The 17443-nt window shown below is 46.1% G+C and overlaps 1 protein-coding gene across 46 annotated transcripts in view; it reads left to right on the top strand.

The window, feature by feature from the left end:
* The window catches only part of Ttn (titin), a 271446-nt gene that overhangs the window by 222225 nt on the left and 31778 nt on the right, over positions 1-17443 (top strand). For all 46 annotated transcript variants that reach the window (XM_029473164.1, XM_029473037.1, XM_029473035.1 and 43 more), the window contains one exon: positions 83-17188. In XM_029473164.1, the coding sequence (XP_029329024.1) occupies positions 83-17188 (17106 nt within the window). The remainder of the gene's footprint in view (positions 1-82; positions 17189-17443) is intronic.

Raw genomic sequence — 17443 nt, 5'->3', positions numbered from 1 at the left:
TTTGAGCCTTCTGATATTTTATATAAAGTACCCCAAAGCAAAACTCCTAACATATGCTTTTATCTTTGTTTCTCTTGTTCAGATCCCCCAGGACCACCTTCAAATGCACATGTCACTGATACCACCAAGAAATCTGCTTCTTTAGCATGGGGCAAGCCTCATTATGATGGTGGGCTTGAAATCACTGGCTACGTGGTAGAGCATCAAAAAGTAGGAGATGATGCCTGGATCAAAGATACAACAGGAACAGCCCTCAGAATCACTCAGTTTGTGGTTCCTGATCTTCAGACTAAGGAAAAATATAATTTTAGAATTAGTGCCATCAATGATGCAGGTGTGGGGGAACCAGCAGTGATTCCAAATGTTGAAATTGTAGAGAAGGAAGTGGCTCCTGATTTTGAGCTAGATGCTGAGCTTCGAAGAACACTTGTGGTTAGGGCAGGGCTCAGTATTAGGATTTTTGTGCCAATTAAAGGTCGTCCTGCACCTGAAGTGACATGGACCAAAGATAATATCAACCTGAAGCACCGAGCCAACATCGAAAACACAGAGTCATTTACTCTTCTCATTATTCCAGAATGTAACAGATATGATACTGGTAAATTCGTGATGACCATCGAAAACCCAGCTGGGAAGAAAAGCGGCTTTGTTAACGTCAGAGTCCTAGACACACCAGGCCCTGTCCTTAACCTAAGGCCTACAGACATCACAAAGGACATTGTCACCCTACACTGGGACCTACCTCTGATAGATGGGGGCTCACGTATAACAAATTATATTGTGGAGAAACGTGAAGCAACCAGAAAATCCTACTCCACAGTCACTACTAAGTGCCATAAATGTACATATAAAGTGACTGGCTTGACAGAAGGCTGTGAATATTTCTTCAGAGTGATGGCAGAAAATGAATATGGGGTTGGTGAGCCAACGGAAACCACAGAACCTGTGAGAGCCTCTGAGGCACCATTACCCCCAGATAGCCTTAACATTATGGACATTACCAAGAACACAGTCAGCCTGGCGTGGCCCAAGCCAAGGCATGATGGTGGGAGCAAGATAACTGGCTATGTGATTGAAGCCCAGAGAAAAGGGTCTGACCAGTGGACCCACATCTCAACAGTGAAAGGGTTAGAATGTGTGGTGAGGAACCTAACCGAAGGAGAAGAATATACCTTCCAAGTGATGGCGGTAAACAGTGCAGGCAGGAGTGCTCCTAGAGAGAGCAGACCTGTCATTGTCAAAGAGCAGACGATGCTCCCAGAGCTGGACCTCCGTGGCATCTATCAGAAGCTAGTCATTGCCAGAGCTGGTGACAACATCAAAGTTGAAATCCCAGTACTTGGTCGACCCAAGCCCACAGTCACATGGAAAAAGGGAGACCAAATCCTTAAACAGACACAGAGAGTTAATGTTGAAAACACAGCAACATCAACCATCTTAAATATCAATGAGTGTGTCAGAAGTGACAGTGGACCCTATCCATTATCAGCAAAGAACACTGTAGGAGAGGTTGGTGACGTTATAACCATTCAAGTCCATGATATCCCAGGACCACCTACTGGACCCATTAAATTTGATGAAGTTTCATCTGACTTTGTAACCTTCTCTTGGGAGCCACCCGAGAATGATGGAGGTGTGCCGATAAGCAACTATGTAGTAGAGATGAGACAGACAGACAGTACTACATGGGTGGAGTTAGCAACAACTGTTATACGCACTACCTACAAAGCAACCCGTCTGACCACAGGAGTGGAGTATCAATTCCGTGTAAGGGCTCAAAACAGATATGGGGTTGGACCAGGCATCACATCTGCATCTGTAGTAGCAAACTATCCATTTAAGGTGCCCGGGCCTCCCGGTACCCCTCAGGTTACTGCAGTCACCAAAGACTCCATGACAATCAGCTGGCATGAACCACTTTCTGATGGTGGAAGCCCCATTTTAGGATATCACATTGAAAGGAAAGAACGGAATGGCATCCTCTGGCAGACTGTGAGCAAAGCATTAGTACCAGGCAACATTTTCAAATCAACTGGACTTACCGATGGCATTGCTTATGAATTCCGAGTAATTGCAGAAAACATGGCAGGCAAGAGCAAGCCAAGCAAGCCATCTGAACCAATGTTTGCTTTGGATCCCATTGACCCACCCGGGAAACCAGTTCCTCTAAACATTACAAGACACACAGTGGCACTGAAGTGGGCTAAGCCTGAATATACCGGAGGCTTTAAAATTACTAGCTATGTGGTTGAAAAGAGGGACCTTCCTAATGGACGATGGCTGAAGGCCAACTTCAGCAACATTTTAGAGAATGAATTTACGGTCAGTGGCCTAACTGAAGATGCTGCATACGAGTTCCGTGTGATTGCCAAAAATGCTGCCGGTGCCATCAGTCCACCGTCCGAGCCATCAGATGCCATCACATGCAGGGATGACCTGGAGGCACCACGAATAATGGTGGATGTTAGATTTAAGGATACCATCACATTAAAAGCTGGTGAAGCATTCAAGCTGGAAGCTGATGTTTCAGGTCGCCCACCTCCAACAATGGAATGGACTAAAGATGGAAAGGAGCTTGAAGGCACGGGGAAATTAGAAATAAAAATTGCAGACTTCTCCACTCATCTGATAAACAAGGATTCCTCAAGAACGGACAGTGGGGCTTACATCCTGACAGCAACCAATCCTGGTGGCTTTGCCAAACACATTTTCAATGTCAAAGTTCTTGATAGACCGGGACCACCTGAGGGACCTTTGGCTGTGTCTGATGTGACATCAGAGAAGTGTGTGTTGTCGTGGTTACCTCCACTGGACGATGGAGGTGCCAAAATTGATCATTACATCGTACAGAAACGTGAAACCAGCAGGTTGGCATGGACAAATGTTGCCACGGAAGTCCAAGTAACAAAGCTGAAGGTTACTAAGCTCCTGAAAGGGAATGAATACATATTCCGTGTCATGGCAGTAAATAAATACGGGGTTGGAGAGCCACTTGAATCAGAGCCTGTGCTTGCAGTGGATCCATATGGACCACCTGATCCACCCAAGAACCCGGAAGTTACAACTATCACCAAGGACTCCATGGTCGTCTGCTGGGGGCATCCTGACTCTGATGGTGGAAGTGAAATTATCAACTACATTGTGGAGCGGCGTGATAAAGCTGGCCAGCGCTGGGTGAAATGCAACAAAAAAGCTCTGACTGACTTAAGATTTAAAGTATCTGGGCTGACAGAAGGACATGAATACGAGTTCAGAATTATGGCAGAAAATGCAGCTGGAATCAGTGCTCCAAGTGCTACCAGCCCGTTTTATAAAGCTTGCGATACTGTGTTTAAACCTGGCCCACCGGGTAACCCTCGTGTCCTTGATACAAGCAGGTCGTCCATTTCAATTGCGTGGAATAAACCCATTTATGATGGAGGTTCAGAAATCACTGGGTATATGGTTGAGATTGCCCTGCCTGAAGAAGATGAATGGCAGGTTGTCACTCCACCAGCTGGGCTCAAGGCAACTTCCTATACCATCACCAGCCTCATAGAGAATCAGGAATATAAAATCCGCATTTATGCCATGAATTCTGAGGGACTTGGGGAACCTGCCCTCGTTCCTGGAACTCCAAAGGCAGAAGAAAGAATGTTGCCTCCAGAGATAGAACTGGATGCTGACTTACGCAAAGTTGTCACTATACGTGCCTGCTGCACCTTGAGGCTCTTTGTTCCCATCAAAGGGAGACCAGCACCTGAGGTCAAGTGGGCCCGAGAGCATGGAGAATCTCTGGACAAGGCTAGCATTGAATCCACAAGCTCTTACACCCTGCTTGTTGTTGGAAATGTTAACAGATTCGACAGTGGCAAGTACATACTAACGGTAGAAAACAGCTCTGGCAGCAAGTCGGCGTTTGTCAATGTTAGAGTGCTAGATACGCCAGGCCCTCCACAGAATCTAAAGATAAAGGAGGTTACAAAGACATCTGTCACATTGACGTGGGAGCCTCCTCTCCTGGACGGAGGCTCAAAAATAAAGAACTATATTGTTGAGAAGCGAGAGTCCACAAGAAAGGCATATTCAACCGTGGCAACGAATTGCCATAAGACGTCCTGGAAGGTAGACCAGCTGCAAGAAGGCTGCAGTTACTATTTCCGGGTCCTCGCTGAAAATGAATATGGCATCGGACTGCCCGCCGAAACAGCCGAGTCTGTGAAGGCATCAGAACGACCTCTTCCTCCAGGGAAGATAACCTTGACGGATGTCACACGAAACAGTGTGTCTCTCTCTTGGGAGAAGCCAGAACATGACGGGGGCAGCCGAATTCTAGGCTACATTGTAGAGATGCAGAGCAAAGGCAGTGACAGATGGGCCACGTGTGCCACAGTGAAAGTCACAGAAGCCACCATCACCGGCCTGATCCAGGGTGAGGAATACTCTTTCCGTGTTTCAGCGCAGAATGAAAAGGGCATCAGTGACCCCAGACAACTGAGTGTGCCAGTAATTGCTAAAGACCTTGTTATCCCACCAGCCTTCAAACTCCTCTTCAATACATTCACGGTACTGGCAGGTGAAGACCTGAAAATCGATGTACCATTCGTTGGACGCCCTCCACCAGCTGTCACCTGGCATAAAGATGACATACCTCTGAAGCAAACAACTAGAGTGAATGCAGAGAGCACGGAAAACAATTCTCTACTGACAATAAAGGAAGCCTGCCGAGAAGATGTTGGACATTACACGGTTAAACTGACTAACTCGGCAGGTGAAGCCACCGAAACCCTTAATGTTATTGTTCTTGACAAGCCAGGGCCCCCAACTGGACCAGTGAAGATGGATGAAGTGACAGCAGACAGTGTCACTCTTTCCTGGGAACCACCAAAGTATGATGGCGGAAGCTCTATCAATAATTACATTGTAGAGAAACGAGACACATCCACGACCGCCTGGCAAATTGTGTCAGCTACAGTTGCAAGAACAACCATAAAGGCCTGCAGACTAAAGACTGGCTGTGAGTATCAGTTCAGAATTGCAGCAGAAAACAGATATGGGAAGAGTACCTACCTCAACTCAGAGCCTGTTGTTGCCCAGTACCCATTCAAAGTGCCAGGGCCACCGGGCACACCATTCGTCACGCTTGCCTCCAAAGACAGCATGGAGGTACAATGGCATGAGCCAGTCAGTGATGGTGGGAGCAAAGTCATTGGCTACCATCTAGAGCGCAAGGAAAGAAATAGCATCCTCTGGGTCAAGCTGAATAAGACACCTATTCCTCAAACCAAGTTCAAGACAACTGGCCTTGAAGAAGGCATTGAATATGAATTCAGAGTGTCTGCAGAGAACATTGTAGGCATCGGCAAGCCAAGTAAGCCATCAGAATGTTATGCTGCTCATGACCCATGCGATCCACCAGGTCGGCCAGAGGCAATCATCGTCACAAGGAACTCTGTGACTCTTCAGTGGAAGAAACCCACCTACGATGGTGGAAGCAAGATCACTGGTTACATTGTTGAGAAGAAAGAATTGCCTGATGGCCGCTGGATGAAAGCCAGTTTTACAAATATCATTGACACCCAGTTTGAGGTAACTGGCCTACTGGAAGATCATAGATATGAGTTCCGAGTTATAGCTCGAAATGCTGCAGGAGTTTTCAGTGAGCCCTCAGAAAGCACCGGGGCAATCACAGCGAGAGATGAGGTTGAGCCACCCAGAATAAGCATGGACCCCAAATACAGGGACACAGTTGTGGTACAAGCTGGTGAGTCATTCAAGATCGATGCAGATATATATGGCAAACCAATACCGACCACTCAGTGGGTAAAGGGTGATCAGGAGCTTTCAAGCACAGCTCGGTTAGAAATTAAGAGCACCGACTTTGCCACCAGTCTCAGTGTCAAAGATGCAGTACGAGTGGACAGTGGCAATTATATCCTAAAGGCCAAAAACGTTGCAGGGGAGAAATCAGTTACTATCAATGTCAAAGTTCTCGATAGACCAGGGCCACCTGAGGGACCTGTTGCTATATCAGGGGTTACAGCAGAAAAATGTACTCTAGCTTGGAAACCCCCACTTCAGGATGGTGGGAGCGACATCACAAATTATATTGTGGAAAGGCGAGAAACCAGCCGCCTCGTCTGGACTCTGGTTGATGCCAATGTGCAAACGCTCAGCTGTAAAGTCCTGAAGCTTCTTGAGGGCAATGAGTATATTTTCCGTATAATGGCTGTGAACAAATACGGTGTTGGTGAACCTCTTGAATCTGAGTCATTGATTGCCAAGAATCCATTTGTAGTCCCAGATGCACCCAAAGCTCCAGAAGTTACAGCTGTGACCAAAGACTCGATGATTGTCGTATGGGAAAGGCCAGCATCTGATGGTGGCAGTGAGATTCTAGGATATGTTCTAGAAAAACGGGACAAAGAAGGCATAAGATGGACAAGATGCCACAAGCGTCTCATTGGAGAGCTGCGCCTGAGAGTGACTGGACTGTTAGAAAATCACAATTACGAATTCAGAGTCTCCGCTGAAAATGCTGCTGGACTTAGTGAACCAAGCCCCCCTTCTGCTTACCAGAAGGCATGTGACCCCATTTATAAGCCAGGCCCTCCAAACAACCCCAAAGTCATGGATGTTACCAGATCTTCGGTTTTCCTTTCTTGGACCAAACCTATCTATGATGGTGGCTGTGAAATCCAAGGATACATCGTAGAAAAATGTGATGTGAGTGTTGGCGAATGGACAATGTGTACGCCACCAACTGGAATCAATAAGACAAATCTAGAAGTCGAGAAGTTGTTGGAAAAGCATGAATACAACTTCCGGATCTGTGCCATTAATAAGGCCGGAGTGGGGGAGCATGCTGATGTCCCTGGGCCTGTAATGGTTGAAGAAAAACTTGAAGCACCTGATATAGACCTTGACCTTGAACTAAGGAAAGTGATTAATATAAGGGCAGGTGGTTCCTTAAGGCTGTTTGTTCCTATAAAAGGCCGTCCTACACCAGAAGTCAAGTGGGGGAAGGTTGATGGTGAAATCCGGGACGCAGCTATAATTGATGTCACTAGCAGCTTCACCTCTCTTGTTCTTGACAATGTCAATCGATATGATAGTGGAAAATACACTCTCACATTAGAAAACAGCAGTGGAACAAAATCTGCCTTTGTGACTGTAAGGGTCCTGGACACACCAAGCCCACCTGTCAACTTAAAAGTCACAGAAATCACCAAGGACTCAGTATCAATTACATGGGAACCTCCTTTGTTGGATGGAGGATCAAAAATTAAAAATTACATTGTTGAGAAACGAGAAGCCACAAGAAAATCCTATGCTGCAGTTGTAACAAACTGCCATAAGAATTCGTGGAAAATCGATCAGCTCCAAGAAGGTTGCAGTTACTACTTCAGGGTGACCGCTGAGAACGAATACGGTATCGGCTTGCCCGCCCGCACTGCAGATCCAATCAAGGTTGCAGAAGTCCCACAACCTCCAGGCAAAATAACTGTGGATGATGTCACCAGAAACAGTGTCTCTCTCAGTTGGACAAAGCCCGAACACGATGGTGGCAGTAAAATCATCCAGTATATCGTAGAAATGCAAGCTAAAAACACTGATAAGTGGTCAGAGTGTGCTAGGGTGAAGTCCCTTGACGCAGTTGTTACCAACCTAACTCAGGGAGAAGAATACCTTTTCAGAGTCATTGCTGTAAATGAAAAAGGAAGAAGCGACCCCAGGTCCCTTGCGGTTCCAATCATCGCCAAAGATCTGGTCATCGAGCCAGATGTGAGACCAGCATTCAGCAGTTACAGTGTACAGGTTGGCCAAGACTTGAAAATAGAAGTGCCAATTTCTGGACGTCCTAAACCAAGCATCTCCTGGACTAAGGATGGGATGCCATTGAAGCAGACCACAAGAATCAATGTTACCGACTCCCTGGACCTCACCACGCTCAGCATTAAAGAAACTCATAAGGATGATGGTGGACAGTATGGAATCACAGTTTCCAATGTGGTGGGTCAGAAAACAGCAGCTATTGAAATCATAACTCTAGATAAACCTGATCCTCCAAAAGGGCCTGTTAAATTTGATGAGATCAGTGCTGAGAGCATCACATTATCTTGGAACCCTCCCTTATATACAGGGGGCTGTCAAATTACCAACTACATTGTTCAGAAAAGAGACACAACCACCACAGTATGGGATGTCGTCTCTGCTACTGTTGCCAGAACGACCCTCAAAGTAACCAAGCTGAAAACGGGTACAGAATACCAATTCAGAATATTTGCTGAAAACCGATATGGACAAAGCTTTGCTCTGGAGTCTGAGCCAGTTGTAGCTCAATATCCCTACAAAGAACCAGGCCCTCCAGGAACGCCATTTGTCACAGCCATCTCCAAAGAGTCTATGGTGGTACAGTGGCATGAACCGATCAATAATGGTGGAAGCCCAGTCATAGGTTACCACCTTGAGAGAAAGGAAAGGAATAGTATTTTGTGGACAAAAGTCAACAAAACCATTATTCATGACACCCAGTTTAAAGCACTGAACCTTGAAGAAGGCATTGAGTATGAATTTAGAGTTTATGCTGAAAATATTGTTGGGGTAGGCAAGGCAAGCAAGAATTCAGAATGCTACGTAGCCAGAGACCCCTGTGACCCACCAGGAACCCCAGAAGCAATAATAGTTAAGAGAAATGAAATTACTTTACAGTGGACCAAGCCTGTGTACGATGGTGGCAGTATGATCACAGGTTACATCGTAGAGAAACGTGATTTACCCGAGGGTCGCTGGATGAAAGCCAGTTTCACAAATGTCATTGAAACTCAATTCACCGTGTCAGGTCTTACTGAAGATCAAAGATATGAATTCAGAGTCATTGCAAAGAATGCAGCTGGGGCAATAAGTAAACCCTCTGACAGTACTGGACCAATAACTGCCAAGGATGAAGTTGAACTCCCACGAATTTCAATGGATCCAAAATTCAGAGATACAATAGTGGTAAATGCTGGAGAAACATTCAGGCTTGAGGCCGATGTCCATGGAAAACCCCTACCCACCATTGAGTGGTTAAGAGGAGACAAGGAAATTGAAGAATCTGCCAGGTGTGAAATAAAGAACACAGATTTCAAAGCTTTACTTATTGTAAAAGATGCCATTCGAATTGATGGTGGACAGTATATTTTGAGAGCCTCGAATGTTGCCGGTTCTAAGTCATTCCCAGTAAATGTGAAAGTGCTAGACAGACCAGGACCACCAGAAGGGCCAGTTCAGGTTACTGGAGTCACAGCTGAAAAGTGCACTTTGGCATGGTCTCCACCACTTCAAGATGGTGGCAGTGACATTTCTCACTATGTGGTAGAAAAGCGAGAAACCAGTCGACTCGCGTGGACTGTGGTTGCCTCAGAAGTTGTGACTAATTCTCTGAAAGTTACCAAGCTCTTAGAAGGGAATGAATATATTTTCCGAATAATGGCTGTCAACAAGTACGGTGTTGGGGAGCCTTTGGAATCTGCTCCAGTACTCATGAAAAATCCATTTGTGCTTCCTGGACCACCAAAGAGCTTAGAAGTCACAAACATTGCCAAAGACTCCATGACAGTCTGCTGGAATCGGCCAGACAGTGATGGTGGCAGTGAGATCATTGGTTACATTGTGGAGAAGAGAGACAGAAGTGGCATTCGGTGGATCAAGTGTAACAAACGCCGCATTACAGATTTGCGACTCAGGGTGACAGGATTAACAGAAGACCATGAGTATGAATTCAGAGTCTCTGCAGAAAATGCTGCTGGAGTTGGAGAACCAAGTCCAGCTACCGTTTACTATAAGGCATGTGATCCTGTGTTCAAACCTGGCCCGCCCACCAATGCACATGTTGTAGACACCACTAAAAATTCAATTACACTTGCCTGGAGCAAACCTATCTATGATGGCGGCAGTGAGATCCTGGGCTACGTTGTAGAAATCTGTAAAGCCGATGAAGAAGAATGGCAAATAGTTACTCCACAGACTGGCCTGAGAGTCACTCGATTTGAAATTGCCAAACTCATCGAACACCAAGAATATAAAATACGAGTTTGTGCCCTCAACAAAGTTGGCTTAGGTGAGGCTGCCTCAGTTCCTGGTACGGTGAAACCGGAAGATAAACTCGAGGCACCTGAACTTGACCTTGACTCTGAGTTAAGGAAAGGGATCGTTGTCAGAGCTGGTGGATCTGCCAGAATCCATATTCCATTCAAGGGTCGTCCAACACCTGAGATCACTTGGTCAAAAGAGGAAGGTGAATTCACAGATAAGGTCCAAATTGAGAAGGGAATTAACTTCACCCAACTCTCAATAGATAACTGTGACAGAAACGACGCCGGGAAATACATCCTCAAGTTGGAGAACAGCAGCGGATCAAAGTCGGCTTTCGTAACCGTGAAAGTACTTGACACACCAGGACCGCCGCAGAATCTGGCTGTCAAGGAAGTGAGAAAAGACTCTGTCCTTCTGGTATGGGAGCCACCTATCATTGACGGTGGGGCAAAGGTCAAGAACTATGTAATCGACAAGCGTGAGTCCACTCGAAAAGCATATGCTAACGTGAGTAGTAAATGCAATAAAACGAGCTTTAGAGTCGAGAACCTGACCGAAGGAGCCATCTACTACTTTAGAGTCATGGCGGAGAATGAATTTGGGGTTGGTGTTCCCGCGGAGACCTCCGATGCTGTGAAAGCTTCTGAGCCTCCTTCCCCACCAGGAAAGGTAACACTCACTGACGTGTCCCAGACCAGCGCGTCCCTTATGTGGGAGAAACCCGAGCATGACGGAGGGAGCAGAATCCTGGGCTATGTTGTTGAAATGCAGCCCAAAGGAACAGAAAAGTGGAGTGTTGTGGCTGAATCCAAAGTCTGTAATGCAGTGGTTAGTGGCCTGAGCTCTGGGCAAGAATATCAGTTCCGTGTCAAAGCTTACAATGAGAAAGGAAAAAGTGACCCGAGAGTGCTTGGCATTCCTGTCATAGCCAAGGACTTGACCATCCAGCCTAGTTTTAAGCTGCCATTTAATACATATAGTGTCCAAGCGGGAGAGGATCTGAAAATAGAAATTCCAGTCATAGGCAGACCAAGACCTAAAATTTCTTGGGTCAAAGATGGTGAGCCTCTTAAACAGACCACCAGAGTAAATGTTGAAGAAACAGCTACTTCGACTATTTTACACATTAAAGAAAGCAGCAAAGATGACTTCGGGAAATACAGTGTCACAGCAACAAACAGTGCAGGCACAGCAACAGAAAACCTCAGTGTTATTGTTTTGGAAAAGCCTGGTCCTCCTGTTGGACCAGTGAAGTTTGATGAAGTTAGTGCAGACTTTGTGGTCATATCTTGGGAACCTCCCGCCTATACTGGTGGGTGCCAAATCAGCAACTACATTGTAGAAAAGCGAGATACTACCACTACCAACTGGCAGATGGTGTCAGCAACAGTTGCCAGGACAACCATTAAAATAAGCAAACTGAAAACAGGCACTGAATACCAGTTTAGGATTTTTGCTGAGAACAGGTATGGGAAAAGCACTCCCCTGGATTCTAAGTCCGTTGTTGTACAATATCCATTTAAAGAGCCTGGACCACCTGGAACCCCTTTTGTAACATCTATCTCCAAAGATCAAATGCTTGTGCAGTGGCATGAGCCAGTTAATGATGGAGGCAGCAAAGTGACTGGCTACCATCTTGAACAGAAGGAAAAGAATAGCATCCTGTGGGTCAAGTTGAATAAGATCCCCATCCAAGACACCAAATTCAAAACAACGGGGCTTGATGAAGGGCTTGAATATGAGTTCAGGGTTTCTGCTGAGAACATTGTGGGCATTGGCAAGCCTAGCAAAGTGTCAGAGTGCTATGTTGCGCGTGATCCGTGTGACCCACCTGGTCGACCTGAAGCCATCGTCATTACAAGAAACAGCATCACGCTGAAATGGAAGAAACCTATTTATGATGGTGGCAGCAAGATAACGGGTTACATCGTAGAAAAGAAAGACCTTCCTGATGGCCGCTGGATGAAAGCCAGCTTCACCAATGTTGTGGAAACTGAGTTTACAGTGACTGGACTTGTAGAAGACCAAAGATATGAATTTAGAGTCATTGCAAGGAATGCGGCTGACAACTTTAGTGAGCCATCTGAAAGCAGCGGCGCCATCACTGCAAGGGATGAAATCGATGCACCAAATGCCTCGCTGGATCCTAAATACAGAGATGTCATCATTGTTCATGCAGGAGAGACCTTTGTTCTCGAAGCTGATATCCGTGGCAAACCCATACCTGACATCGTATGGTCAAAAGATGGGAACGAACTCGAAGAAACAGCAGCTAGGATGGAAATTAAATCTACTCTGCAGAAAACGACTCTCATTGTCAAGGACTGTATACGCACCGATGGCGGACAGTATACCTTGAAACTCAGCAATGTCGGGGGCACCAAGACTATACCTATTACCGTGAAGGTGCTGGATAGGCCAGGGCCTCCCGAAGGACCTCTGAAAGTTACTGGAGTTACAGCCGAAAAGTGTTACCTGGCATGGAACCCACCTTTGCAAGATGGTGGTGCTAGTATTTCACATTATATCATTGAAAAGAGAGAGACAAGCAGACTCTCCTGGACCCAGGTTTCAAATGAAGTACAGGCCCTCAACTACAAAGTCACGAAGTTGCTTCCTGGGAACGAGTATATTTTCCGGGTTATGGCAGTGAATAAATATGGAATTGGAGAGCCCCTGGAGTCTGAACCAGTGATAGCCTGTAACCCATACAAGCGTCCAGGCCCTCCTTCAACACCCGAGGCCTCAGCCATCACCAAAGACTCTATGGTACTAACATGGACACGTCCAGTGGATGATGGAGGTGCTGAAATTGAGGGGTACATTCTTGAAAAGCGAGATAAGGAAGGCATCAGATGGACCAAGTGCAACAAGAAAACATTAACAGACCTTCGGTTCAGGGTGACAGGCCTCACAGAAGGCCACTCCTATGAATTCAGAGTTGCTGCTGAGAACGCAGCTGGTGTCGGGGAACCCAGTGAGCCATCCGTTTTCTACCGTGCATGTGATGCCTTGTATCCACCAGGTCCACCAAGCAACCCCAAAGTGACAGATACCTCCAGGTCTTCTGTCTCCCTAGCATGGAATAAGCCAATTTATGACGGTGGTGCACCCGTTAGAGGCTATGTGATTGAGCTCAAAGAAGCTGCGGCTGACGAATGGACTACCTGTACACCACCATCGGGATTACAAGGGAAGCAGTTCACAGTGACCAAGCTTAAGGAGAATACAGAGTACAACTTCCGCATCTGTGCTTTCAATACTGAAGGTGTAGGTGAGCCTGCAACTATACCAGGCTCCGTTGTTGCTCAGGAGAGGATGGAAGCACCAGAAATAGAACTGGATGCTGATCTCAGAAAGGTGGTCACTCTGCGCGCAAGTGCCACTTTGCGCCTATTTGTCACTATCAAAGGCCGCCCAGAACCTGAAGTTAAGTGGGAAAAGGCTGAAGGCATTCTCACAGAAAGAGCCCAGATTGAGGTGACGAGTTCATATACAATGCTGGTGATTGACAATGTGACCAGATTTGACAGTGGTAGATACAACCTCACCCTAGAAAACAACAGTGGCTCCAAAACAGCTTTTGTCAATGTCAGAGTTCTTGACTCACCAAGCGCACCTGTGAATCTGACCATAAGAGAAGTGAAGAAAGACTCAGTGACGCTGTCCTGGGAGCCACCACTTATTGACGGCGGAGCAAAGATTACAAATTATATCGTTGAAAAACGAGAAACTACAAGAAAAGCTTACGCTACCATTACAAACAACTGCACTAAGAATACTTTCAAAATTGAAAATCTACAAGAAGGGTGTTCTTATTACTTCAGAGTCCTGGCTTCTAATGAATATGGGATTGGTTTGCCAGCCGAAACAGCAGAGCCTGTCAAAGTGTCCGAACCACCACTCCCACCTGGAAGGGTAACTCTTGTAGATGTGACCCGTAATACAGCTACGATTAAGTGGGAGAAGCCAGAGAGTGATGGCGGCAGCAAGATCACTGGTTATGTTGTGGAAATGCAGACAAAGGGCAGTGAAAAGTGGAGCACGTGCACACAAGTGAAGACTTTGGAGACAACTATATCTGGCCTAACTGCAGGGGAAGAGTACGTCTTCAGGGTAGCTGCAGTTAATGAAAAAGGAAGAAGCGACCCAAGACAGCTTGGGGTGCCAGTCATTGCAAAAGACATTGAAATAAAGCCTTCCGTTGAGCTTCCTTTTAATACTTTCAACGTTAAGGCTAATGACCAACTCAAAATTGACATACCATTTAAAGGAAGACCTCAAGCTACCGTGGCCTGGAAAAAAGATGGTCAGGTCCTTAGAGAGACGACTAGAGTCAACGTATCTTCCTCGAAGACCGTAACAACGCTATCTATTAAAGAAGCCTCAAGGGAAGATGTTGGAACTTACGAACTGTGTGTTTCAAATACTGCTGGATCCATAACAGTTCCTATTACTGTCATTGTCCTTGACAGGCCAGGACCTCCAGGACCCATACGAATTGATGAAGTTAGTTGTGACAATGTGTCTATTTCTTGGAATCCTCCAGAATATGATGGTGGCTGCCAAATTAGCAACTACATTGTTGAAAAGAGAGAAACCACTTCCACAACGTGGCAGGTAGTTTCACAAGCAGTGGCAAGAACATCCATTAAGATAGTCCGTCTGACAACAGGAAGTGAGTATCAGTTCCGCGTCTGTGCAGAGAATCGGTATGGAAAGAGTTCCTACAGTGAGTCCTCAGCTGTTGTCGCTGAGTATCCCTTCAGCCCCCCTGGGCCTCCTGGTACTCCTAAAGTTGTGCATGCCACAAAATCTACCATGGTTGTAAGCTGGCAAGTACCAGTTAATGATGGAGGGAGCCAAGTGATTGGCTATCACCTTGAATACAAAGAAAGAAGCAGCATTCTCTGGTCAAAAGCAAACAAAGTCCTCATTGCAGACACTCAGATGAAGGTCTCTGGTCTGGACGAGGGGTTAATGTACGAGTATCGTGTATATGCTGAGAATATCGCTGGAATTGGTAAATGCAGTAAAGCCTGTGAACCGGTCCCTGCAAGAGACCCTTGTGACCCTCCTGGACAACCTGAAGTCACCAATATCACAAGAAAATCAGTGTCACTTAAGTGGTCTAAACCACGTTATGATGGTGGAGCGAAGATCACTGGATACATTGTTGAACGCAGAGAGCTACCGGACGGCAGGTGGCTGAAGTGCAATTTCACCAACGTTCAGGAAACATACTTTGAAGTAACTGAGCTAACTGAAGACCAGCGTTACGAATTCCGGGTTTTTGCAAGAAATGCTGCTGATTCAGTCAGTGAGCCATCTGAATCCACTGGACCTATCACGGTGAAAGACGACGTTGAGGCGCCAAGAATTATGATGGATGTCAAATTCCGAGATGTCATCATTGTCAAAGCCGGAGAAGTCCTTAAGATAAATGCAGACATTGCAGGGCGACCTCTGCCGGTAATTTCCTGGGCCAAAGATGGGGTAGAAATTGAAGAAAGGGCAAAAACAGAAATTGTCTCGACAGACTATACTACCACATTAACAGTTAAAGACTGTGTAAGAAGAGACACTGGGCAGTATGTCCTTACACTGAAGAATGTGGCAGGAACTCGGACTATGGCAGTTAACTGTAAAGTACTTGATAAGCCTGGCCCGCCAGCAGGTCCACTTGAAATAAATGGCCTCACAGCTGAGAAGTGCTCCCTTTCCTGGGGACGTCCCCAGGAAGATGGCGGTGCAGATATTGATTATTATATTGTAGAAAAGCGTGAAACAAGCCGCCTCGCATGGACCATATGTGAAGCAGAGTTAAGGACAACATCTTGTAAAGTGACCAAGCTACTCAAAGGCAATGAATATATCTTTAGAGTAACTGGTGTTAATAAATACGGTGTTGGTGAGCCCTTGGAGAGCATGGCCGTGAAGGCGCTAGATCCATTCACCACTCCTAGCCCACCCACATCTTTGGAAATTACATCTGTGACCAAAGATTCCATGACACTTTGCTGGTCAAGACCTGAGACCGATGGAGGCAGTGACATCTCTGGATACATAATCGAAAGGCGTGAGAAAAACAGCCTACGGTGGATGCGTGTGAACAAGAAACCAGTGTATGATCTGAGAGTGAAGTCCACAGGACTCCGAGAAGGATGTGAATATGAGTATCGGGTTTTTGCTGAAAATGCTGCCGGCCTGAGTCTTCCAAGTGAAACTTCTCCCTTGGTTCGAGCAGAAGACCCTGTGTTCTTGCCATCTCCTCCATCTAAACCCAAAATAGTGGACTCGGGCAAGACAACAATCACCATTGGCTGGGTTAAACCTTTGTTTGACGGTGGGGCTCCAATAACGGGATATACCGTAGAATACAAAAAGTCTGAGGAAACCGACTGGAAAGTTGCCATTCAGAGCTTCAGAGGCACAGAATACACAATGAGTGGGCTAACAACAGGAGCCGAGTATGTTTTTAGAGTGAGGTCACTCAATAAGATGGGTGCCAGTGACCCCAGTGATAGCTCCGATCCCCAGGTAGCCAAAGAGAGAGAAGAAGAACCTGTATTTGACGTTGACAGTGAGATGAGGAAGACCTTGATTGTCAAGGCTGGGTCCTCGTTTACCATGACAGTTCCTTTCAGAGGAAGACCAATCCCCAACGTCTCCTGGAGTAAGCCCGACACCGACCTCCGCACGAGAGCGTACATCGACTCCACAGATTCTCGTACTTTACTTACTATTGAGAATGCCAACAGAAACGATTCTGGAAAATACACGCTGACAATTCAGAACGTGCTGAGCGCTGCTTCCATGACCTTCGTTGTCAAAGTCTTAGATTCCCCGGGGCCTCCAGCCAATATTACTGTACGTGAAGTAACCAAGGAAACTGCTATGCTATCCTGGGATGTTCCTGAAAATGATGGCGGAGCACCGGTGAAGAATTACCACATAGAAAAACGTGAGGCCAGCAAGAAGGCATGGGTGTCGGTCACTAACAACTGCAACCGCCTCTCTTACAAAGTGACCAACTTACAGGAAGGAGCTATCTACTACTTCCGGGTCTCTGGGGAGAACGAGTTTGGTGTTGGTGTGCCAGCTGAGACAAAGGAAGGAGTCAAAATAACAGGTACAAGAACAAAATAACCCAGAGTTTGCTAGAATAATGTGAATTGCTCTAATTAGTCATACTGTACCTTAAAAGACTTTCAGTTTGCACCCCCAAAATATTTATGCCATAGCACAAAATGAATCTAAAAATTGACATATCTAGAAAGTCAACATGAGGTTTGTTGGATTTAAGAAGAATTAAGTCTAACTAACTACACATACATCTAGTGTATGTACAAAAACTATATGAAACGTCTGATAAGATTGCTTCTAT

This window comes from Mus caroli, chromosome 2 (genome assembly GCF_900094665.2).
Source record: "Mus caroli chromosome 2, CAROLI_EIJ_v1.1, whole genome shotgun sequence".
Taxonomy (NCBI): domain Eukaryota; kingdom Metazoa; phylum Chordata; class Mammalia; order Rodentia; family Muridae; genus Mus; species Mus caroli.
Note: the sequence above shows the minus strand (reverse complement) of the source record. Positions and strands in the feature narration are given on the sequence as shown.